The following is a 23,220-nucleotide window of genomic DNA, read 5'->3' as shown; positions in this document are numbered from 1 at the left end:
ACAAGACGACGGCGATGATACCGTAACTACACAATGGTATGTTATTGAATCTGCCCGATACCATGGTACGCTTTGCTGATCAAGACTTCAGAAAATCAAAGCTTTAAGTAGGCCCACGTCCTCGGCGCAAGCCCCAGGCACATCGGCGCAAAAAGCACCTCGAAATCTCGACCCAGCCCTCCATCCATTTGCTCGCTCACGCGAGTACACCAGAGCACTCAATGCGACAAAGTTAGAGCGCATGTTTGCAGCGCCATTCATTGCGCAACTTGGGAAAGGTCACGTCGACGGAGTATACACCCTTGCGAAGGATCCGAATTCCTTAGAGAGATTTGCCAGTGGAAGTGGTGATGGAGTTGTCAAGGTCTGGGACTTGACCAGCAGAGACGAGATATGGCATACATCTGCCCACGAGAACTTGGTTAAGGGGATGTGCTGGACTCAAGATAAAAAGCTCTTGACTTGTGCCAGTGATAGGTCGGTCAAGTTGTGGTCGCCATATGATACACAGCCCGACAGTGCTCCTACAGCAACTTGGCTGGGGACCAATGCTTTCACAAGTATCTCGCACCATCGGTCAAAACCTTCCTTCGCAGTATCTTCAGAGGTCATCTCCATTTATGATTTGGAGAAGCAAAATGCCACTCCAGAAGTCCTTCGATGGCCTACGACCACAGATACGATCACAAATGTCTCTTTCAATCCCATCGAAACATCTATCCTTGGATCAGCCGCAACCGATAGATCAATTGTGCTTTACGATTTAAGGACCTCCATGCCACTTGCCAGGACTATCTTGAAGTTCCCCGGAAATGCAATATCCTGGAACCCAATGGAGGCAATGAACTTCGCAGTCGCCAGCGAAGACCACAACATCTACATATTTGACATGCGGAAAATGGACCGAGCACTCAACGTATTAAAGGATCACGTAGCAGCCGTCATGGATGTAGAGTTCAGTCCTACAGGCGAAGAGCTCGTGTCGGCAAGTTACGACCGAACTGTCAGACTCTGGAGCAGAATGAAGGGACACTCGAGAGACATCTACCACACGAAACGAATGCAGCGCGTCTTCTCATGCAAATGGACCCCGGACTCCAAATACATTCTTTCTGGATCAGACGACGGCAACATCCGTCTGTGGCGCGCTAACGCCTCTGAGAGAAGCGGTATCAAATCAGCAAAGCAGCGTCAAGCCCTTGAGTACAGCGAAGCTCTGACAGAGAGATATGCACACATGCCGGAGATCCGCCGCATCAAGCGCCACAGACACATTCCAAAGGTTGTTAAGAAGGCTGGCGAGATCAAGACGGAGGAATTGAAGGCTATCAAGAGGAGAGAGGAGAACGAGCGGAAGCATACGAAGAAGCAGTTCAAGAAGAGACTGAATGAGAGAGAGAAGATGATTCTGGCGACGGAGAAGTAATCTTGCTTGGACAATATTTGTTTCGTTTTGGCGGGCGTTCTGAAGGGAAAAGCTTTGGGCGTTAAGCTGGCAGGCATATCGGGCATTTTCTGGCGCTGGAGATGTGATGGATGGCTTTGCTAAGGGAAGACCAAAAGATGGTCAATGCTATGAAATGTACATAGGGACATGCAATGCTAAATGTATTACAAGATCATAGGCATGGCGTGACAAAAATTGCTGACCGAAGGCGACGCGAAGTAAACAAAGCATTGATGCATCCACAAAGTCAAGATATAGAGTATACGTATCATTCTTCTCCTTATCCAAACAAACGAAACCAATCAGGAAACCCCGCTAAGCTACTTCCAACACCCATAAACTCCCTCAACGCCATATCTACAATTTGATACTTGTCAAGGCTACTACTCTAATACAGACTTGCTCTATCTATGCCTACCAACAATCTCTCCTATTTAATTCAGATGATCATAATTCCCCGCTCTCCCCCCACCAACCAGCCCCTTTGCCCTGCGTTCTTCCCCAACCAACAAGGCAAAAAGCCTCATCGCAATAACCTTCTCCTGCCAACCAGGTACACAGCCCCTGAACTCATCCACAGCTTCCAAATGCCACTGCTCCAACTTCATCTTCTGATCACCGCTGAACACATTCTTGCCTAGCAGTCTGCTGATCACACGAGTTGAGTTCCTTCTCCTGAGAGCGCTGCTCTCCTTGTCATCGCTGGAAAACGGCGAGACGTTGTTCTCTGGTTTCCAGCTTTGAACAATGGTGTCGAGAAGACGCCAGTGGTCTTTCGACCAGGTTGATGCTGACAGAGGTTCTTCCATTGGTGACTCAGGCGTTGGGGATGAGGAAACCCATGTTACGCCTTTACTAGGACTGAGATTCGCGGTTGCTGAACCAAAGCTTGGTCCGGCAGAGGGTGTTTTGAGTGGAGAGCGGAGGCAGGACTTTGTTGGTGAGGTGAGAGGTGGGAGAGGGGTTTGCAGAACAACGTTAGTTGTCGTGTCCAGGCTCAGGGACTCAGTCCATTTGAGAGTCCTTGATTTGTTAATGGCTTGGTTTTCCTTGTCTGGATTAGAGGAATTGGAGTTAATGCTACAGTCTGGCGACACTTCATTGGAGGAATCTCGGTTCCCTTGAAAGGTATTTGCTCGGTTGGGTAATGATGCAGCGAGTGGCGTAGGGACAGGAGATGACAACACTGAATCGTCTGAACTAGTGGTCTGGTTCGGTCTCGCTGAGCCAGCGAATAGAGCAGGAACATCCGTTGATGGTTTGACAGCTGAGGAGACCCGACGGCGAGGATTGAATCCCATTTTCTGAGGTATTGGATTGAAATCGCCAGAGTTTTGTTCTCGTGGTCTGGCCTCGTTCGTCTTGGGCATCTCTTTCTTAGGATCTTCTCCTGGAAATGCTCGAGGTCGAGGATTAAATCCTGTTTTTTGCGGTATTGGAAGAAACTCGGCTGAGACTTGCTCCGTTGCTATGCGCTCGTCCGGCGTCATCTTAGGTTGCTCTTTCGGCAGTTCTCGTGAAGAATCCTCGCTCGATTGTGGTTGCCTTTGGAAGGAGGGTTTATGTGACCTAGTTGAGACTGCGGGAAACCCTTTCGGCGGTGAGCTTCCTAGCAGAGCTGATAGATCAAGATTTCCAGATTCGCGAGGACGAGGATTGAAGTTGGCCTTCTGCGGAATTTGGTGTTGTGACAGATCCAAGTCAGTGTCGTCACCGGGCTCTTGGGGCACAATTCGACGAACGGTGACTGGCTCCGATGCAAAAGAGTTTCCAAATAATTTGGCAACTGGAGCCTTCGATTCGGGAGGAGAAGATGACATACGCGAAAGCTCATCGCTATAGACCAGTCGCTTGCTGTTCTTTCTCCATGGGCTAGGTATCTTGCTTCTTCTGGGTCGTTCCAAAACTTCCTTTGGATCGTCTCGACGCTCTACGACGGGTGAAGAAGAGTTCAAAGTCTCTAAGAGTAGTCCAAAATCTTCGTCTTCGTCTTGACCGTCTTTAGACTGCTCGTCATCAGAGTCAACCACAATGACTTTGCTTGAATTGGCATTCGCAGCTTGCTGGACAACAGCGGCACGCTCAGCTGCCCATCGATCCTCAAGAGACGTCTCTACAGCCGCTGAGCTTCGTGAATTATTAGATAAATCGATGTTGTTCCGTAACGATATGCTACTGCCAGGAAGAGGGACTTCCTCTTCAGCCTGCCAGCTCATAGCGTCATCACTACGAATGGTTTCGGGTTCAGGTCTACTGATTCGAAGGCGAGGGTCAGAATGATGTCTTGATTGAGGAAGTTCGAGGGTGTACTGCTGTTTCTCTTCCGGCGATGGCGATCTTTGTTGTGATGTGGCGCTATTCCTGAAAGGGTCATCTTGCTGAGATGGCCTGGATTGGCGCTGAGACGAGCTTCCTTCATCAAAGCGACCACTGAGATCGGATCTCGGTAATGGGCCAGCAAGTCGCTCGTATACAGGTGAAGGATATGAGTCCTGTACAATGATCGAAGAAGATCTTCTATCTGCAGCTGGGCTTTTGAATGGACTGCCCAGGCTTTGAGATCTGCTTCGAGGAGATGACGGAACAAGGATATCTTGGAGCATACGCCCAGCACGGACAATTGGGGACAGAGCTGGACGTTCAGCCTGCTCTGATGGTGGCGCAAGTACTGGAATCCCACGGTTTATTTGAATTGGCGGAGGGAGTGTCGGAGATGAGAAGACAATTGACGGTGTTTGTGTCATATTAGGATTAAATTGGCGATTCTGACGAAGATGCGCAGTGTAGGTATATCTTCGCGGTGCTATCGACGGTGGAGAAGATGGCAGATGAGAATGTGCTATTGAGATATCTTGGCGTGAATCTTGTGCAGAAGTATTGCCATTCGAGCTTGGGCGCTGACCATCAGATCCTTCAGCAGGTGGAGATGGAGTCTCGTCAGGAGTCAAGAGACGCGGTGGTGCTGCAGTTGCTTCCTGGCCATGGGAAGGTGGTATGCTCGCTCGGGGAACAAGAACGCTCTGTCCTTCGGATGGCGGACGCGCGCCATGACGGGCTGCTGCTGGAGTAGCTGCGTCTAGAACATCTGTAGGTATGGCCGAGAATGAGTCCTCGTACTGGTCGTTCACTCCTAGATTTGCTGCTGACAGCCTCTTATTTGGCGCTTTGGAGTGTGGCGTTGCTGCCTCGAGGATTTCCGGTGCAACGCTCGAGAAGGAATCGTTCACGGGAGTGTTTTGAGAAATAAGCTTAGACACCTGAGATTTCCGGGCAGGTGTAGCAGCCTGGAGTATTTCCGGCGGTATACTTGAAAAAGAGTCGTCTACTCGGGCTGACTGAACTGATAAGAGCCTGGGGTTCTGTGGCTTTCGGGCAGGAGTAGCAGCTTCAAGGACTTCCTCTGGAATAGCCGAGAAGGAATCATCATAAGCAGCATCTTCTCGGACTGTGAGAAGTGACTTATTTCTGGCTTGGGTGGGCTGTTGCTTCTCTGGTTGATTTGCAGGGCTGCTAAAATGCTCTCGAAGTGAGGGAACTGAGTCGACAGAGATCATACTGAAGCCTTCACTCTCCAGTATCGTGTCAAAGTCTCGGTACTGTTCAACGACATCTCCATCTTCTTCATTGTAATGGTCATCGTCGTAACCGTCATGGGCTGACTCTGGAGATCTTCGTCCTTCCGACTCCGTGACAAGAACCCTTGCTACACTCTCCTCTTCGTATTGGCCGAAAGTTGACTTTTCAGGTGATATGGATGGTGACGGATAGCTATTAACCCGACGCCTAGAGCTAGACGGCTGTGGTGCTTCGATCACATGTGGACTTGACCAACCAGGCTTCCGTGGCGTCTCATTACCTGGATCAAATCGTGCAATAACAATATCCGTTTCAGCCCCTCCAACAGTTGTAGTGGATCGAATTGTAGAGTAGGGCGAGGGCTGATTCTGTGTATTGACGTCGATAGCCTCCAACGCTCCATCATTGTCGTAATTTCCAAAGTCTTGCTCCTGGTCGTTCGTATTGCCCTGGCAGCTTTCATCCTCCAGCACCTCAATCTCTTCAGGTGCTAAAGATTTGCGGCGGCCTCTACCCTTCTTACTCACTGCGCTCGACGCAGGTTTCGCCGCGGCTGCCGCATCTTTGGACGCTGGTGTAGAGTTCCTAACTCCCTTTGTTGATCTGGACCTGGACTTTGACCTGCCCTTCCCTCTTCCAATTTCCACTCCTTTGCCAATCTGGAAATTCACATCCTCATCATCATCGCCATCTACCAGAGATCCGATTGACCTCCTCCTATGCTTCTGAGTTGGTGTGCTTGCACGCCCAGGCTTCTTCGTGGGGACAGGAGTTCCAATTGACTTCCTTGGCCGACCTCTGCCACGCTTCGGAGTAACCGCCTGGGGAGCTTCGTCCTCGGAGTCCTCAAGACCCTTCACCGGAATCGTAGTTGTAGTTGTTCTCTCTCTCCTTCTGTTCCTTGGCACTCGCGTTGGCGACGCGGATGGGCCATTAAGTTCTGGATATGCATTTTCCGCGTCCGAGGATCCAGCCTCCACTGTTACTCGAATTTTTTGTGGTGATATGCTGTTCCCAACATCCAACTCAAAGGTCTGCTTCTTCGGAGAGCTTCCTTGGAGGGGTAAGCTACGTCTGGCACGCGACGAACGACGAGGTTTCGCAGGAGATTGGTAGGTGGCAGAGTCATTGAGAGGGTCCGGAGAGGATACCATTCCTTCGTCCATGTTTATCGCTGTCGCATTGGAAATGAAGCAATTATTGTTAATATTTGCTTGAGAGACGCGTCAGATGAAGTGAGACGCGATGGATACCTAGCGAATGCTGTGCTCAGTTATGTCGGAAATGTGAAAGCTTCATAATTACAGTGTTTCATTTCGGACTTCATGTTTTGGTTTGAGGTGGATTTGTTTACTTTTAGCGCCGGGCCCACGCGTTCACGTGCTCCACTCTTGAGAATTTGCCCCTGGGACTCTGTGGAGGGAGACTCGCGTCCTGAATAACGATCATTTTCCTGGGCTTAAGAGTAGTCCAAGCCATTCAACTATTGAACACAGTTGACAGTCTGAAAAGTCGTGGGGGAATCATACACAAATGAGATTGATGGCTCCCAATTGTTGATGAGGAAACCTCTGCCAAGGAAAGGGATTATACAACGAAGCAGGCACTTCGCAACGAGAACAATTATGAGACAAAGAGAGATTGTTTGCACAAGTAAGTGTCGTACCAGATACTGAATTGGTCATTGGTAGGACTTATCATGTTATGCTGGCTTGATTACCATCCTGAGGGAGACCCCAAGGCTCTGAAACTGAAAGCAGATTATTTTGATGGAAAACACCACAAGGCACGGGGAGTTATGGCGCGAATTGAACCCATTTCTGCATTTCTGCTTCTGCTTTGTAATGCAGATGGGATTTCTCACGTCGCAGACTCGCAGGGCGTGCTTGCACGACAAACCAGAGCTTAACTCCAACGGCCACGAGACGTCATTCTACTAAACTCACGCCTTTTCTTCGTATTTCTCGCCATTATCCCCGTTTCACCGCCCAAAAGCAAGCCAGAAATCCGCCACCCCAGTGTGTTTGTATTAAGCGACCCCGGATTTTATTGCGTGCTTTTCGGCAATAACAACCTCCTTCCATCTCAACGAATGGTATCCCGATATCCATCCGCCCTCGGCTGACTCGCCAGCGGGGATATCTCGATGTTTTTGTAATCCTCAATGATTTCTAACATGCCATGACGCCAACTTGTTTTGAACTAAATTGTTGAAATATATATTGCTATTCCCCTCTTCCTCTTCCTCACTGACATCCACATCACATCCAGACCACCATCCAAATAGTCCACTGTTCTGCAACAGTTCAACTACGTTTAGAACAACAGTATCAAAACAAATACGCGTTTTCCCTAGATACCGCATACTGAGAGCCACCAAAAGAACCATCATGACGACCGCAGCACCTCAACATGCCACTGCGGCACACAACCTCTCACAGTCAGCCCGCGCTGAAGCAGAATATACCAAGGGCACCCAACCCAGCACATTTATTCCCCGCGGCGATACTACAGTCACCTTGAATTACTTCAGACCTCCTGAAGATGGTTCAGTACCGTACAACTACGTAGAGAAGCAAGCCGACGGACATCAGCGCAACTTCGGCGACTTCGACGTACAGCTTCCAATCCGGGACATCCGCGGCCGGGAAAAGGAATACAGCCTCGACAAAGACGCATTCCAAGTCGTAGCTGGCTTATCGGAGTCCGCCGAGAAAGATTTCGTCGACGATGCCTCCATCAAAGAAAAATACTACCCAGAAGTGGAGAAACTGATACTGGAGAATGTTGAGGGAAGCAACCGCGTGTTCATCTTCGACCACACGATCCGCCGCTCGAACCCCAATGCTCCAAGAGCACCAGTCACCAGAGTGCATATCGACCAGACAAAGAAATCTGCAACTGCGAGGGTTCACCACCATCTACCTGAGGAGGCGGAGAAATTATTGCAAGGTCGATACCGCATTATCAACATCTGGCGGCCGTTGAACGGTCCAGTGCAAGCTTCGCCTCTTGCCTTCGCCAGCTCGTCGTCCTTGAAGGATGAAGACCTGATCCCCATCGAACACAGATATCCAGATCGAACTGGTGAGACTGCGGGTATCAGGTTCAACGAAAGTCAGAAGTGGCACTACTTGTCAGGCATGAGGAACGACGAAAGATTGTTCCTGGAGTGTTTTGATTCAGAGGCTACGAAGCCTGGCACCAAGGTTCTGGGTGGAAGAGTTCCTCATACTGCTTTCCAAGATCCAAGAACGCCAGAAAATGCTGTGGGTAGAGAGAGTATCGAGGTTAGAGCTCTTGTTTTCGGCCCATGAGACGCTACTTTGGGTTTGATGTGTACTGGTATTGGAGCGTGTTTGAAAAATTAGCATAAAGTTTTGAATTGATTGTATTTCCACATTTCGTTTGTCGATCTTCATTCTGTGACGCCCAGGCTTCTACTTCCAGTGGGATACGGGCAAGATCAAACTGTGGACACCAAAGTCCTAGAAGGATCTCAGTACATTCAACGAAGCACTAATCCAACTCCTGCGCCATTCCCTCCACTTGCTTTCCCCCAAACGCCATATAACACAGTGATACCTCACACTTTCTAAGCGGGATGCAGCGGCATAGATTGGTCTACAAACTCAACCAGCGGCTGGTGAATCATTATTTCCCTAGCACCATTTCTGCTCACCCAAAATTCAGTCAGCTAGTCAGTCATTTCCGCATTCCATCCATCTCAAATCCTCCCTTCGCAAACACATCCTGGACACATACCTCCTCTTAGTTATTGCGCCCCTCAACGACCCCCTCATCTTCCAACCCTCCGCCTCAGCCTCTTCCTCCCTCCCAATCTTTACAAACTCCTTCTCCAACCTCCCCAAAAGATCAAGCGTGGTAATCTTCATCCCTAGCAACGCCTGTACCTGACCCGGTGCAATCCCTCCCCTCTCGACAGCCAAATCAAGCAAACAAAGAGCATCGGAAAGATGTTCCCGAGCAACAGGGAGAGACACAATGGTTGCAAGGAGTTGTAGCGTTTCTATGCGTGTGTCGAGGTGTAGAGCCGGTCTTTCGAGGAGTTCGGTGCAACGGTGGCGGCACAGGGCGAGATCGTTAGAGAGGTAGGCTTCTTGTGCCTATGGAAAATGATGAATTGGATTTGTATAAATATCATTGGACGGTGTGGGAGGATCAAGAGTCTTACACGTTTGAATTGAGAGAGAAACAGCTCTGATTTCATCTTCGCTATGAATATCGCGGATGTGGAGGACTTGAGGGCTGGACCTTCTCGTGCTTCGCGCACCGTCGCTGGTATGGCCGGAGTAGGCGTGGATGCTTGCTGTCTGGGTTGTTCTGAGGAACTGCGCGACCGAAATGGTTTCAAGAAAACGCTTCTTCTATGTCGCAGAGGTGGAGGAGGACTTTGCTTCGTTCGTTGTGTTTGGTGATGGTTTGTGTCCTCGGTGTCGGATTTGTCGAGAGTTTTGGAAGGCATTGTTGATTTTGTTCGTGTAGTCTACTAGAATGAATTGAAGATATGAGAAAACATGACAAAAGAAAATTGTCTTGTCGATCCATTGTTCAAATGGAAGGAGTTCACCTTTGGTGAGATTTGCGATGTTCTCTTTTCAGAATCTAATTCTGAATTCACCTTTCATTCTTTCATGTTCGTCATATTAGGTAAGTATAGGTTTAACGTATCTTATTATCATAGAAAGCATATGGCGCATTCTTGCCTGGGAGTTGACGATCTAACTCTCGGGTAATAGATACGCTCGATGATGATCTGTGACATAGTTTCCCTTTTGTTTACTCGCTTAATTATTCAGCACTGACTTCCTGAACTGAGAGTTAGTCGTTTAATCCTCGATATGTTAACTTTCACTTTCTGACCATGTTTAAAGTCTTGGTGGAATTTGCAAGTTCAATACATTCCGGGACCGACTATGATTCGAGCCTATTGTCAGGGTGTAAAATTGCTAGCAACCCGCAGACTGGATGTCTTCAGGCTCTTTCGTTCCTTTCGTCCCTTACATCTGTATCCCAGAAGATAGTTCTTCTCAGATGCTGAGCAGTAATATTGTCACTAGGAAAGACTAGGACTTTAAGTCATAAAGAACTTACCAACATAAGCCGAAAATAAAATGGTTGTGCATTCTGCGATTCTTTGTCCCAATCAGATTCGCGCTAGTCCTCGGCAGGAAAATCCTCAGCCTTGCAGCCATAATGCATGCCTAGCCTGCCTTGCCTTGCCATGTCCCACTACTCTTACAACATTAACACAACCATAACCACAAAATGGCAGACCGAAGATCTCGTTCGCGATCACCGTCCGGACCTTCACGAAGACGAAGCCGCTCTCCTCGCAATGACAGAGAACGCACACGAGACCGTCGCGACAAACCACGAGGCGGCGGCGGAGGAGGCTTCAGATGGAAGGAGAAGCGCAGCACGAACGATGAAGGAGAGGGCAGTGGCAAGAGATTAGAAAGAGGGTATCGCAATCGATCGAGATCACCAAGGCGAGATAGAGAGAAGGCCGACTCCAAAGATAGCAGGGAGAGCAGGGAGAGCAAACCAAGCAAAGGCAACTCGGTGGAGGACAAGTTCGGCGTGGCAGACAAATTTGGGCCAGCGAAGGCGAAGAAGGCAGAGGAGGGCAATACAGATACACCGCCTGAGCGTGCGCCTGCTGCTGCTCCAGCGCCACAAGCAGCCAGTCATGGCGAACCCATGATTATTGTGCATGTCAATGATCGGTTGGGTACGAAAGCTGCGATTCCATGTTTGGCTTCGGATCCGATAAAATTGTTCAAGGCGCAGGTTGCAGCGAGAATTGGGAGACAGCCACACGAAATTCTGTTGAAGAGGCAAGGCGAGAGGCCCTTCAAGGATCAGTTGACGTTGGAAGATTATGGCGTGAGCAATGGGGTTCAGATTGATTTGGAGATTGATACTGGAGAGTAAGGGTTGTTTTTGACTTGGAAAATCTATGGAATTGGCGTCAAGGGATGGAAAATAAATGCCAAAAGTCGAAAACTGGAAGACAGTCCTCTTTCTAAATGTTTTGAATATTCAAATCAGTTTACAGACATTTAGAAGAAGACTTTCGTTGCTCTGGAGGGAGGGAGACACAGCAATTGACACGCATTCCCACCAACCAAGCATAATTTCTCAAAATTAATATACGGATCATCGCTCAAAGTTACCACAGACACTTAATACTTCCTGAAATTTGGCCATGGTTAAGTAAGTACTTCCCCAGATGTTGTCAGTGTTGCTCTCAGCCTCGAGCTCCAACTTTTTCTTATCGATAAGCTTCCCCAAACAGCCTCCTCGAATTTGAGCGACGACAGTGAACTCTCCTCAAACAACAACACCAATGCCTCAATCCACTCTCCAGCAGAAATGCTAACAACTACTCCTCACCTGCGGACACGCCGTCCCTCTCCAACAACTGTCGAATACACCGTCTCGACCTCACCAACCCTCACCTTCCCACTCCGCCTCCTCATCCTCCTCACATTCATCTTGCGCCTCGTCGTCGCGCTCGCCATTCTACAGCTCCTATACTCCCGATATCTACTCTCATCTTACGCTGGCAATGAACAACCGTATACCACAGTTCCAGCTCTCCTGTCAATAGACTACATATCCTACCAGCTCCACGCGCTCACCCAAACCCGCCTCGGCCACCTCTCCACACTCCTCGCGCGCCGCACCCCACTCATCCTCCTCCTCCCTCTATCCCTCACAAGTCTCTACATCCTCTCTCTTCGCCTGCACACCACCGAATCCCTCCTCGTGCTCCGCGGCCTCGGGATCCAAACTTCTTCCTCTTCAAACACATACTTGAGCAGCAGCACAACGCGATTTATACCTACAGAGAAGATCCAGGATATACTTGTGAACGAGGCGTTTCGCGGGTTTGAAGTGAGGTATTATTTGGTGGTTGTGGTGGAGGGCGAGGAGGAGGTGGTGGTTGTTTTTCCGAGGTTGTTGCCCAGGAGGGATATTGTGGAGAGGGTTTGGAGGGGGTGTAGGGCTTGTTTGTTTGAGGGGAAGAAGGAGAGGGAGAGGGAGAGGGAGAGAGAAGTTAATGGTGGTGGTGGTGGTGGAGTTGTTCCTGAGATTAAGAGGAGGGAGACTTCGTGAACTAAGGGCGGCTCGTGGCTGTATATTTTGCGTGTAGATCATGGATTAATGAGAGTTACAAGCAGAGTTGCTTTATGGCAAGACTTTGGGCACTTAAGATGTAAAAGCTGCCATTTTTGATACATGGGAAGACTTTCAAAGATACAGAGTCTCCAGCTACATCTACCCATGACGAGCTACTCTGAAGAATGGACCAAGTGTCATTCTACGAGCATATTGACTGTTCGCAAGACACGACTCCCGAGCATACATTCAAAGTGAAGTATTCATCCCAGCAGATGATTGTCTACCTATTCATCTCCATCCTCTACAGCAGGGGTATTTGCAACCGCACTAGGATTATTCAAACGTCTAAAGCCCTGAAGCTTCATATCCGCCGAATTCTCAAATCCCTTTCTTACCGCATACCTCTCATTGATAACCTCCACCCTGTCCATCTTCAGCTTCTTCATAACAGGTGTATACACGCCCTGCAACCGCGGCATGTCTCCTCCATCAAACACCTTTTGACTCCGACTTCCCTTCCTCCTCGCCAAAGTCAGCTCTTCAGCATCCAGCCCCTGCTTAGCAACGACATTCAGCAGCGTGCTCGCAAGCATCTCATCGATCTTTCTCTCCCTCCAGACCTTCCATAGCTCATCCATGATCCCTGCAGTCCCGAACTTGTAGTCGCCAGTACCGGTATCATCACCAACGTAATGCCACTGCATGGCATCCTTGCGATCAGGATCATCTTCGCGAGGAAAGACGCAGTTCCACAGAACGAGAGGCGTATCGGTGGCCATCTCGTATATGGGCCGTCCGGGATTTTTCTCCACGTCCAGCAATTCCGAGACGATAGATGGCTTTTCAAGACCTTGCCCTACGAGGAAGAGAATCGCAACCATATGTCTCACCTGATGCCATAAAAATGCTGACCCGTGAAGGGTAAATGTGTAGACTTTCGGATTACCGGTCTGTAGCTCCGATCCAGGAGCAAGAGCAGCATTGTTGACGAAATCAAGTCCACTGGTCGAATCATCCACCTCTTCAATATTCGCATAGAAAATCATCCTGTCAAAATTGGAGATCTGCTTCCCAGGATCCACTTTACAGAAATTCCGGAAATCGTGCTCGCCCTCGAACAACTTGGCTGCCTCTCGCATCTTCTCAATATCTAGCCAGCCATCTCTCATTTTGCCTTCTGGTGCCTTTTGACTCTTTTGATCGGGCAATTCCAGTTGAGTAGGTGTTGGCATGAAGGCTGGCTGTGTGAAAAAATAGCGGTACTGTCGTTCTCGACATGAGAATCTTGCAGAGAAGTCCTGAGGTGGTGCGGGACACCAGGCTAGTATCCTGATATCTGGTGGGAGGAGCCGGTTCAATAACGAGCAGTAAGGAATCTCATCTGCTATAGGGTCGAAGTTGAGCGCTTCTTCGAAGTCGGGATCTGAGAGACCTAAGTCAGGTGTTGGGCCCTCTTGTTCTTGTAGTCTGGATGGGGCGAGTGCTGGAGAGGACATTTCAACAGAATTGTCCCTGGCGTATGTATTGAATCCTCCGTCCAGGTCTTTCTCAGTACTCGCTGGACCGGCTACTTCGTCAAGTAGCCCGGCTTCTCCAACATCATCGACAATCTTTCTCTCTTTCCTCTTTCCCAGCGGTCTGTTACTCCTCACTCGAATGCCAATAACCTGACCAAAAGCACTGACACCCTTGTCTGTCCTCCCACATTTACTATACTCGCAGCCCTCCCAGTTGACTTCCCCGGGCTGTAATGGATTGGCGATATTTGGGAAGATCAGTCTCCCTTTATTGAAAGCTTTCCAAAGCTCTTCTTCGATAGTCGGGAGAGGTGTAACGCTCTTCTGGCACTCGAATCCATTGTAGCGTTTCCCTAGGTATGCGAGCTTGAGAGCTATGAGGCGGGTGCTGTATTTGGTGGGGTCGAAGGTCCGTTCCGAACGCGGTTTCTTTAAGGATTTCTTCTCTGGTTGTTTGGGAACTGTAAGACTATATTACATTAGCACTATTTTCCATGCTTTCAAGCAAAAACATCCAAACCATACCTTAAATTCTTGATCTTCAACTCGTATTCCAGCAACGTAACCCTCTCAATCAACTTGTCTTGGCTCCACGAGCTATAATCTTCTTCTACTTCATTTACATCCCCATCTACATTCCCGTTTTCCCTTTCCACCGCCATTGTCTCCTGGCAAGCTTTCGTAGAAGCAGCGCGTTTCTCTTTCCTAAGTGTTATGTCTATCCTCCAACGGCCGCTACGCGACACAAAACCTGGAGAAGCCAGACGTGCGGATTCAAGCCGTCGCTGTGCAAGGAAGAATAAGGGCCGCATATGTGCCCTCTGCTGGCAATTGACTCATTGGTGTGGGATGGAGTCGTTGATTTTTTATGGAGCTGTTATCTTTCTGCAGGGCTTATCTCCACGTGAGTGATTTTTGTTTCTTACCTATTCATATCCATACCTATCCAAACTCAACTGATAATTTCGAATCTATGATATGAAATTACGCATGAAGGCTATGATCAATGTGAGAGGTAAAGTACTTAAGAATTGATAAGTCGGTGAGAAATAAATTATTTGTTGTTGACATCACGTTCTCCCCCTTTTCTCGGTTCGCTAGGCACGTCTTTGATCGGATCACAACCTTGGAACAATGCAACCACTGTGGTGGGTGAAATACCAGAAGGACGTTATGGCTTCTGATTTAGTTTGCAGTCGAGAAATTTGGAGAACTTTCAGCAGTTTTGGTTGTGATGTTGAAAGTTTCCCAAGAAACCGACTTACGTCAGTCTGGGGGCAGAGAATGGCTGGATTCACATCCTATTTCCATGATGTGAAACAGGGCAACTTGACACAATTACTACTCATTATTCTCCAATTGACATCCTATTTTTTTCTGCTTTCTATGGTCCTTTACAGTAGATACTCAAATGCAACTCTCCACGCCTTTTATCCAGCACTTGGGAAGCGTTCAATGGAAGCCAATAGATATTGGACTTTTGTCTAAGTCTCCCGAAGATTGGAAGTAAGTATGATCCGCGACTGCGGATTGATGGGTATAGCAATTGTATCTTTTGGCACAATGTCGATGAGGGTCTTCCGCAAGCCTTACGACAGATACCCAATCCCAGCCCACGATCAGATTCCCCAACGCCAAATTTGTGAAAATGCTTGCTCATGATAGAAAAAAAACCGAGGAAAGAAAACTCCTTATGCTTAATCCCAAAACAGAGCACTGATTGATTCTCCATGGTGAACACGACGGATGGCCTCGGCGAAGACTTGACCAACATCCAGAACCTCCAGCTTGGGACACAGTCGGAGGTGCTCTTCTTGGGGAACACTATTCGTTACAACGACCTTATCCAATGGGGAAGCATTGATCCGGTCGATGGCATCTCCGCTGAAAACACCGTGGGTTAGGAGTGCGTAGACCTTTGTTGCGCCCTCTTTCTTCAGAAGCTTAGCAGCTCTGGTGATTGTATTGGAAGTGTCCGCCAAGTCATCAACAAGAATCGTGATCCTGTTTGCGACATTTCCTACGAGCATCATGGTGGCATTCTGTCGATCTGTGATTCTTGTAGGACGACGTTCCTAGGAGTATAAGTTTGCGCAAGTTCAGAATTGTGGGGCAATTTTACCTTGTGGATCAATGCAAAGTCAACATTAAGATCATCCGCAATTGCAGTTGCCCTCTTCGCTCCACCTGCATCTGGACTGACGATGACGGCATCCTTAAAGTTTGGAATCTTGGTTTGGATGTACTTCTTGAGAAGAGACTTTCCATACAAGTTATCCACTGGGATATCGAAGAAGCCTTGGTATTGAGGATCGTGCAAATCCATGGTGATGATGTGATCGGCACCAGCACAGGTCAAGAGATCTGCCACAAGCGTTCCAGCCTGAGCAACCCACTGCTTGTACCCTGGCTTTGGCTGGAAAATGTTTTTGGCATCCTTCAGCATAGCCTGATTCTCGTAGTCATGAGTAGTGAAAGCTGGAGCTTGAGATCCTGAATTGCCCCTGCCGCGACCATTCAAGGAGACGAGCGAATCATTGGTATCGGATCTTCTTGGCGGAGTGATGCCGTTCGTGTATGAGAGACCATTTTGTTGCTCAAGCGATGCTTTGCCCAGCTTCTTCTGCAATCCTTCCATTCCATTTCCATTTGCGAGGCCTTGTGTTTGTGGTCCTGCACCAGGTGTAGGGGGACGACTTTCGAAGGTGAAGTCACCCCTATTGATACCGGTAGGAGCTTTCGAAAGCGGTGCCCCAACCTTATTGTAGGGAAGGTCTGGCTGTCTCGAATAAGGGAACAAGGGTAGAATAGCAGTAACTTGTTTGGCAGATCCTGTCTTGCATGCAGAGATCATGATACATAGATCAACGAAATGATCATTGACGTTGCCGCCTCCAGATTGGACAATGTAGACATCCTTTCCTCTAACAGAATCTTGGATCTCCAAGCGGCTCTCTCCGACAGAAAATTTCTTGAGGATGCGATTGCAAGGTGGCACACCAAGAATGTTGGAGATGGTATTAACCAACTGAGGGTGGGAATTGCCCCCCAGAACGACAATATTGCGAACCATTGTGAAGTGCGCGGATCAGGTATCCCGTGGTTCTGGTTGGAGATCGAGGAAGGATAACGTCGGTGAAATGCGGGATTTCAAAGTGGGCAGCCGCGGCAAGATTAATGCGATGGATGTCGTGCTAGAGGGATGAATTGAATGGTAAAACAAGAGAACTAAGAGAAGAGAAGGGGGCTATGATGAGAGGAGCTGACGGCGGCGCGCTTGATGTGTGAAATCCATTTGATATCGGACTGAGTAGGTAGAATTTGACTGGAGAAAAGGTTGTCGCAAGGCACGGTAGAAAATTGCGTCAAAGAAAAGTTCAAGCTGGGGCGCACAGCTTTAAGCTAGCTCGAAAGCAGTTAGCCACTGGCGGGGTTGGCTGCAAGGCTGCTGTGCTTGTTTTCTGACCGCTGAAGAAGCATCCAAATATATGCCTCAGAGTGAATCATATAAAGATCATTCTTTATATGTTTCGGAGCTGAGTGACCATGCAAACTAAAAATAAAAGCTAGGTATGCAGGTGTAGCTTTGTTTTCTTTTTTCTCTCCTTTAGGGTCTTTCAGGGCCGTTTTTCATGTGCTGCTCGCTTAATTTTTGACTGCAGAATTGAGACGGGCGGAAAATTGCCAGTGGTACATCTGCGTGCTGAATCTCCTGCATCTGATTGGAAACATATCAACAGAGCCTCAGACCGCCCAAGTCCCCGGGAGTCACCCTTTCTGACAGGTACAACTGATTGCACTTGTCTGTCTCTGATTGGGCATCACAAGTGCCTGGGTAGTTGGTAAGCATTGTGCCAACCCCTCCTGCAGCTGAACTGACCAGACAAGCCTTCGCACTGCAGCCATGAAGATCTTAGAAGCTCAATCGGCAACCCTCACGAATTATGAGGTATATACGCATTTGACGGAGCAGAGATCACGATATGCCAAGAAAGGTATCAAAGGAAGGAGGCCGGGAAACCTTGAGACGGTGGTGAAAGAGGTACAGTACCCCGCACCCACAGCACAGCCCTGTTCTGTTGCGTCTCTTTCTGACAAGGATTACTTCCAGCTCCTCGAGTACTTTCACGAAGCTCCCTCACCTCTCGCATCCAAGCCCTTACCTTACAATGACCAGACCATCGGCACACTCCTCGAGCGACTCCGTCCTTTCAACTTCACCAAGGCTGAGATTCTCATGATCATGAATCTCAGGCCAACTAAAGCCGAGAGTTTGAACACGATAGTGGAGGAGATGGATGATAGGTTTTCTGATGAACAGCAATATGAGATTGTGGAGATTATTGCTGAGGTCCTGGGTACGGTGGATGGAAATGCAGAGAGACAGGCTATGACTGAACAGGCAGAGGTGCGGAAAGCCCAGCAACCACAACCAGACACAAAATGGGAAGTGGATGGATGAATGGGGACGAGCAAATGGTATCTGGCGGCGTTAGGGATGGGCATTTGTAGGCCCTGGTGACATGACTTGACCTGGCAAAGACTTGGTTCAGGTTTGATTCTCGTAAAGTTTATGCGCTACGCTTTTGATACCATTGAATGCTACAGCTTGACATTGCAATTTGATAACCTTCTCTTAGATCTTACTCATGCTGCTGCCTACATCTGAGCTATGCTTTGCTTAACGATTCTGCTTTAGCTAAAGAACCCTCTCGCGTTCCTACATGCTCATGATTTACGAATGCATTTTAATCACATTTTGTTCTTCTTTCACATTTGTTATCCTCATATGCTGGTAGCCTTGCATGGAGGCAGGACAGAGTTGTACCGGGCCTGAAAATCACAGATACTTCATCAAAAAAGTCTGACTTATGCTATTGATGGATCAAATAAATCAATGGGACAGACTGAAGGAAGTCCCGTGAGTGGATCAACCGCTTTGATTGTTGTATAGATTTCTCCTCTAGACATGGCCTGACATGTATCTATATATGAACATCGCCCTCATGTGCACCTTGCTTTTGTCTAGGAACTCGGAGCCGCGCGCCAGTGCGTTCTTCTTCTGGACTTTGCTGTCAATATTGAATTATTGTCACTCAATTCATTCATTCATTCATTCATTCATTCATTCATTCATTCATATACATACCTCTGTGGCTGCCCTGCAGGATACATACATCTACGAACCCTCTGAAAGCCAAACAGAATTCGCAGCAAATACAAATTGCCCTACGCTGCATCACACCCTCAGCGACCGGCTTCGCCTCGGCTTTCCACCTCCCAGCAATGAACGACCCACACATATCGCTTCCTTTTGGAATCAACAAATGCTCCCGAAAAACGCCCCTGGAAAACATCCAAGCAAAAACATAACAAGCCTCCTCGAAAAAAGAAGAAGCCAAAAATATGGGTTTTGGCCTGAGAAGGAATTGAACCCTCGTCTTCACAATACTTTTACACCCAAGCAGAGCTACGAGTACAAGTGTTGTACATAGACTAACAGACGCCAATCCGACAAGTACACATGTTTGTGATGTTCTAGCCATTGAACTATCTGACCTCGAATTGATTTTTGTGATGTAGAAATGTGCTATTCGAATATGTTAATGGACCGCTAGGAGATTTGAGGAGATCGGCGGTAGACTTTCCCGAGCATATGCGCTGCGTTTGTTTTGGTCGTTAAGTGCGTGCGGTGGAGGTGGGAGACGATGACTTCGGATTTGACGCGTTGGTTTGTGTTTGTGAACGCGCTGGGCTAGTGGTGGCATTGTTGACGTCCAGTCTCGTTAGTGAAAAACATCCTGCTATCGTGGGAAGCTGTTTTCCCTGACTACTTGAGTGTTCTTTGACAATTTGTGAGCATACAAGGTACAGTGACTGACCTTGTTGCCCTCCCGATATGCCTTTTGTTTTTATTCTCTCATGAGACAGGGGCCTCTTTTTGATCCATTGGGGAGACTCAACTGTGATGGAACTTGTGATCGAAGTTGTGATGGACCGGTGTCCAGAAGATTAGTCACTTTCTCTGTCTACAGAATATAAGAATGAAAAATGTCATAAGCTTTCTTTTCAAGTGCACATCTATCTAAATGACGACCTACCTGTCTCTCTAAACATCCTCGCGTCTGACTGCTTCGGGGTGTCAGATTCACCTCCCCATTTGAAGCTCCGCTGTTCAACCTTTCCAAAATGGCAGAATAATTTCAGTCCGTGTGTCGTACTTTCACGGTATTCCAGTATTGAGTTCCGCTTGCACAAACTTCGGAGCATCTATCATGACTGGCTCCCATCTCAAGAAAGGAGATTGGATAGCCGATCAAATATTTGGTTTCTAATATGTCAGGGTCTATCAGCTTTGCCTCGGCCAATATCATCATTCACTAACACCAAGAGAGCTTTTTTCTCTCGTCTGAAGTCCGAATGACAAGTCAGCTTCAAGCACATCCGCACGATACTTAATCAAATAGGCAGTTCTGCAAACCAAACCAGTCAATTGGGAGAGGCGTTGGCTCTAGAGTCGACAGACTCATTTAAGTACAGTACCTTTGGTGGGAATTGCACATCGACCTGACTGAAGATCTGGTGTAATATAGATTCTCTTCTGGACCGTCTAAGTGTCCGAAGAGCTTGGCATGGCGTTGTAGCTTCAACTTTTTTGGTTCTCTTCTGTTCCGAAATGGTTGGGAACGATGTCCAATCACTTGGTTTGTTCTAGAGGGTATGATATTTTGTTAAGTTGAAAGCTGAGGCTAGATGACCTGTATTCACCCAGTCTATTATTGTGATCTGGTATCGCGTCACCTGTGATGCATGGACTTTAATCCCATTCCAAGCCCGCAAATCATTTACTCCTCCTTCAAAGGTCAGCATTTGCGTGGAGGTATAGAACCAAACTATGACTTGTATGTGGGTGGAGGCCGTTCTAAGTCCTCGGACTTTAGACATCGTAATTAGGGAGAAACACCTAGTAAGGCAGGAGGTGACATCCCTCTTTCTTCCTGATCTGCTACCGGACCCCAACAGCACAGAAGAACTGCCTATACACTCCTCCCGCAGAAACCGGTATGCTGGTTAGTTCCTACCTTTTTTGGAAGATAGACTTTTGGGAGCTATAAGCTGTGACGTATTGTTTTGAGCATGCTTTTAGCGAGTTTTGTCAGGATTGGATTTATTATCGCGAGGATCCTTCTTGGCAATTTTTTAAGCTCTGTTTAGTTCAGGTTTAGGCAAGCCCGATCAGTTCAAGACCTCCTAAGAAGTGTTATCTTCCAGAGTCCTCTGTAGTCTCCCAGCCTACATGCCCTTCCATGAAAGGCATACAGAAGATTTCACGCTTGTACCTCGTCAATGGCAGCACTACGGTGGCAACAGCTCTCCATTCCAATGGAAATATTTTCTATAAATATGGAGGTATTTTATGGAAAATCTTTCCATAGGAATAGAGAGTCGTCACCCATAATTATGGAGAATATTTCCATGATCATGGATTTCATGCCATAACGTCGCACCCCCCTATTCCGGCTACCTCCCTATTCCGGCCACCTCGCTTAACCTCACCGCTACTCCTACCTGTCAACTTTAACAATTAATTAAATTCTAATCCTCTTATCGATTTTCTTGAAATCTAGAATGCAACTTATTTATATCATGAAGCCTTAATATACTGAATATAACGTCATGTGCGCTTTAGAAGAAGTAGTAAATAGTAAGTCTGTACAAAAGGTATCACGTGAGTAGGGTGTTCTAAGGTCTACTCTTTAAGGCTGTAACGCAACGATTCAGTCACATTAAGAAGCCGCTAGCTACTTATAAAGATTACCTATAGTAGTAGAGAATCGATTAGCCGATTGGATTTTAAATTAAGAGGCTCTTAGCTATAAAGTTACGCACGTATAGATTCGGGTTTTTAGAGAGAGGCTTCTAGCTCTCTAAGGGGATCACTTACTACTCGGAAAACACTAGATAACACGATTTTTAGCCTGGAATCCTATTCTTAAGACTAAGAAGTAGATATACGTCGATTCTGTACGTGTTAACAACGCTTATTCTGAAGTTATTCGGCCTTAGTTCTAAAAATTAGAAATCCCGGCTATTAAGGCTATTCCACCTAGCTAACGATAGAATATAGATAAGATAGGTGTTATAGAAGGTTATGGTCTTAATAGTCTGATTATAAGCTACGCTAAAAAGCGTAAGATTCAAGGGAAACAGCCTAGTTCACGTAGTTAGACGTTAATCCTCGAATCTATCTCTGCAATTAGAGCCTCTACTAAATCTCTTGTGATTTACAAGGGAAAGTTAGTCTAATAACAATAGTTTCTATCTTAATTGGAAATATTCAACGATTAGTATTTTATAGCCACTGAAAATAAGTGGACTACTGATGCTATAGCTCTAGAGTAGTTGGAAAAAGTGTTTATCCCTCAGACGGAACTACGTGACTATTTAGTAAGACTCCTTATTCTAGACGGCTATAGGAGCTACTAGACTATAGAATTCCTTTGGAAGTGCCTTAAACATAATATCTACCTCTTGTTTTTACCTGTATATACGTCACACGTCTTACAACCTCTTGATTTAATAGTTTTCTCTACACTTAAGCGTGCTTACCGGAAAGAACTGCAAAAGTTAAGTTCTTTAATCGATTCTATACTAATAGGTAAGCGGAATTTTCTCGTTTACTACTATAAGGTACGTTAAGAAAGTTTTATACCTTCTAATATTAAATCGGGGTAGAGAACTATAGGTCTATAGCCGGTATCTGTTGCTAAGCTATTAATAAGCCTTTTACTATTAGAAAACAGTAATAAATCGACAAATCTAACACTTCTAAAGCCTTAAGAGACGCTAATAGAACCTCCGAAGGTTTCTAATACTTCAATTGAGTTATGTACTCTAAAGGTACGAAAAGATCTGTACTTATAGATTCGTACTCTAGTAAGCGGATCATATAACTAACTTCCGACATAACGCTTGCTTTTTAGGAAGGTTATAAAAGGGATTAACGAGAAGGAATACAAATTAGGGAAGGCAAATATGAAGATCAAAGAGCTAGAAGAGAGATTAGAGCAATTAAGGCTAAGGAAAAAGAGAAAGGTTAAGACTAGTCTAAATTCCAAGTTTATAACAATCCGTGCTATTAAAGAGGCTCAAATTACAGCTGGGGAGCGTCAAATTAAATCTGAAGAATCAGAATCAGGAGGAGAATCAGAATCTATAATATCTTATATAGAAGTTGACGCTAAATAAAGTTATTAAGTCTCAAACAGGAAGTGTTGCAATTAAGCGAGGTGGCCGAATAGGGGGGTGGCCGGAATAGGGGGGTGAGACGTTACAAAATGAAACATGGAAATATCTATAAATCCATAATTATGGATTTTCCTCCATTTTTATATATTCAGTTCTATGGATAATATTTATAGTTTCCTACTCCCTACCCACCCCGCCCCACCCCCCCCCCCCCCCCCCCCCCCCCTTCTTACCTTAGCCTCCCACCTTCTTACTATAGAGAGACCTACCGTGGCGAGA

The 23,220-nt window shown here is 47.1% G+C and overlaps 9 protein-coding genes and 1 non-coding gene across 10 annotated transcripts; 5 read left to right on the top strand and 5 right to left on the bottom strand.

The window, feature by feature from the left end:
* Positions 1 to 33: 33 nt before the first annotated feature.
* On the top strand, positions 34 to 1,426 carry SOF1 (rRNA-processing protein sof1; the record flags this gene model as incomplete). Its single annotated transcript, XM_058499088.1, has 2 exons — positions 34 to 36; positions 92 to 1,426. 2 exons carry the CDS (start codon positions 34 to 36, stop codon positions 1,424 to 1,426), a joined length of 1,338 nt encoding a protein of 445 aa, XP_058351355.1.
* Positions 1,427 to 1,881: 455 nt separating this feature from the next.
* Positions 1,882 to 6,189, bottom strand: ONS95_005668 (uncharacterized protein; the record flags this gene model as incomplete). The annotated part of the gene is made up of 1 exon (XM_058499087.1): positions 1,882 to 6,189. One exon carries the CDS (start codon positions 6,187 to 6,189, stop codon positions 1,882 to 1,884), a length of 4,308 nt encoding a protein of 1,435 aa, XP_058351354.1.
* A 1,224-nt stretch (positions 6,190 to 7,413) lies between these two features.
* Positions 7,414 to 8,340, top strand: ONS95_005667 (uncharacterized protein; the record flags this gene model as incomplete). The annotated part of the gene is made up of 1 exon (XM_058499086.1): positions 7,414 to 8,340. The coding sequence occupies one exon, from the start codon at positions 7,414 to 7,416 to the stop codon at positions 8,338 to 8,340; it is 927 nt and encodes a 308-aa protein (XP_058351353.1).
* Positions 8,341 to 8,517: 177 nt separating this feature from the next.
* Positions 8,518 to 9,637, bottom strand: ONS95_005666 (uncharacterized protein). The gene is made up of 3 exons (XM_058499085.1): positions 9,219 to 9,637; positions 8,789 to 9,150; positions 8,518 to 8,697 (listed from the first exon to the last, which is right to left on the bottom strand). The coding sequence occupies exons 1-3, from the start codon at positions 9,507 to 9,509 to the stop codon at positions 8,619 to 8,621; spliced, it is 732 nt and encodes a 243-aa protein (XP_058351352.1). The 5' UTR covers positions 9,510 to 9,637; the 3' UTR covers positions 8,518 to 8,618.
* Positions 9,638 to 9,800: 163 nt separating this feature from the next.
* ONS95_005663 (uncharacterized protein) lies at positions 9,801 to 14,649 on the bottom strand. Its single transcript, XM_058499082.1, has 4 exons — positions 14,218 to 14,649; positions 10,139 to 14,161; positions 9,908 to 10,081; positions 9,801 to 9,853 (listed from the first exon to the last, which is right to left on the bottom strand). Exons 1-2 carry the CDS (start codon positions 14,502 to 14,504, stop codon positions 12,460 to 12,462), a joined length of 1,989 nt encoding a protein of 662 aa, XP_058351349.1. The 5' UTR covers positions 14,505 to 14,649; the 3' UTR covers positions 9,801 to 9,853; positions 9,908 to 10,081; positions 10,139 to 12,459.
* On the top strand, positions 10,313 to 10,981 carry ONS95_005665 (uncharacterized protein; the record flags this gene model as incomplete). The annotated part of the gene is made up of 1 exon (XM_058499084.1): positions 10,313 to 10,981. The coding sequence occupies one exon, from the start codon at positions 10,313 to 10,315 to the stop codon at positions 10,979 to 10,981; it is 669 nt and encodes a 222-aa protein (XP_058351351.1).
* On the top strand, positions 11,423 to 12,169 carry ONS95_005664 (uncharacterized protein; the record flags this gene model as incomplete). Its single annotated transcript, XM_058499083.1, has 1 exon — positions 11,423 to 12,169. One exon carries the CDS (start codon positions 11,423 to 11,425, stop codon positions 12,167 to 12,169), a length of 747 nt encoding a protein of 248 aa, XP_058351350.1.
* A 396-nt stretch (positions 14,650 to 15,045) lies between the features above and the next one.
* PRS5 (ribose-phosphate pyrophosphokinase) lies at positions 15,046 to 17,030 on the bottom strand. Its single transcript, XM_058499081.1, has one exon. The coding sequence runs from the start codon at positions 16,763 to 16,765 to the stop codon at positions 15,722 to 15,724; it is 1,044 nt and encodes a 347-aa protein (XP_058351348.1). The 5' UTR covers positions 16,766 to 17,030; the 3' UTR covers positions 15,046 to 15,721.
* Positions 17,031 to 17,596: 566 nt separating this feature from the next.
* ONS95_005661 (uncharacterized protein) lies at positions 17,597 to 18,154 on the top strand (the record flags this gene model as incomplete). The annotated part of the gene is made up of 2 exons (XM_058499080.1): positions 17,597 to 17,734; positions 17,804 to 18,154. 2 exons carry the CDS (start codon positions 17,597 to 17,599, stop codon positions 18,152 to 18,154), a joined length of 489 nt encoding a protein of 162 aa, XP_058351347.1.
* Positions 18,155 to 19,106: 952 nt separating this feature from the next.
* ONS95_005660 lies at positions 19,107 to 19,252 on the bottom strand. The gene has a single exon. It is a non-coding gene; the product is annotated as a tRNA-Met (tRNA).
* Between the last annotated feature and the right edge of the window lie 3,968 nt (positions 19,253 to 23,220).

The sequence above is a fragment of the Cadophora gregata genome (assembly GCF_030347475.1).
Source record: "Cadophora gregata isolate MNR1 chromosome Unknown scaffold_16, whole genome shotgun sequence".
Taxonomy (NCBI): Eukaryota; Fungi; Ascomycota; class Leotiomycetes; order Helotiales; family Ploettnerulaceae; genus Cadophora; species Cadophora gregata.
This window is presented reverse-complemented; position numbering and strand designations above follow the sequence as displayed.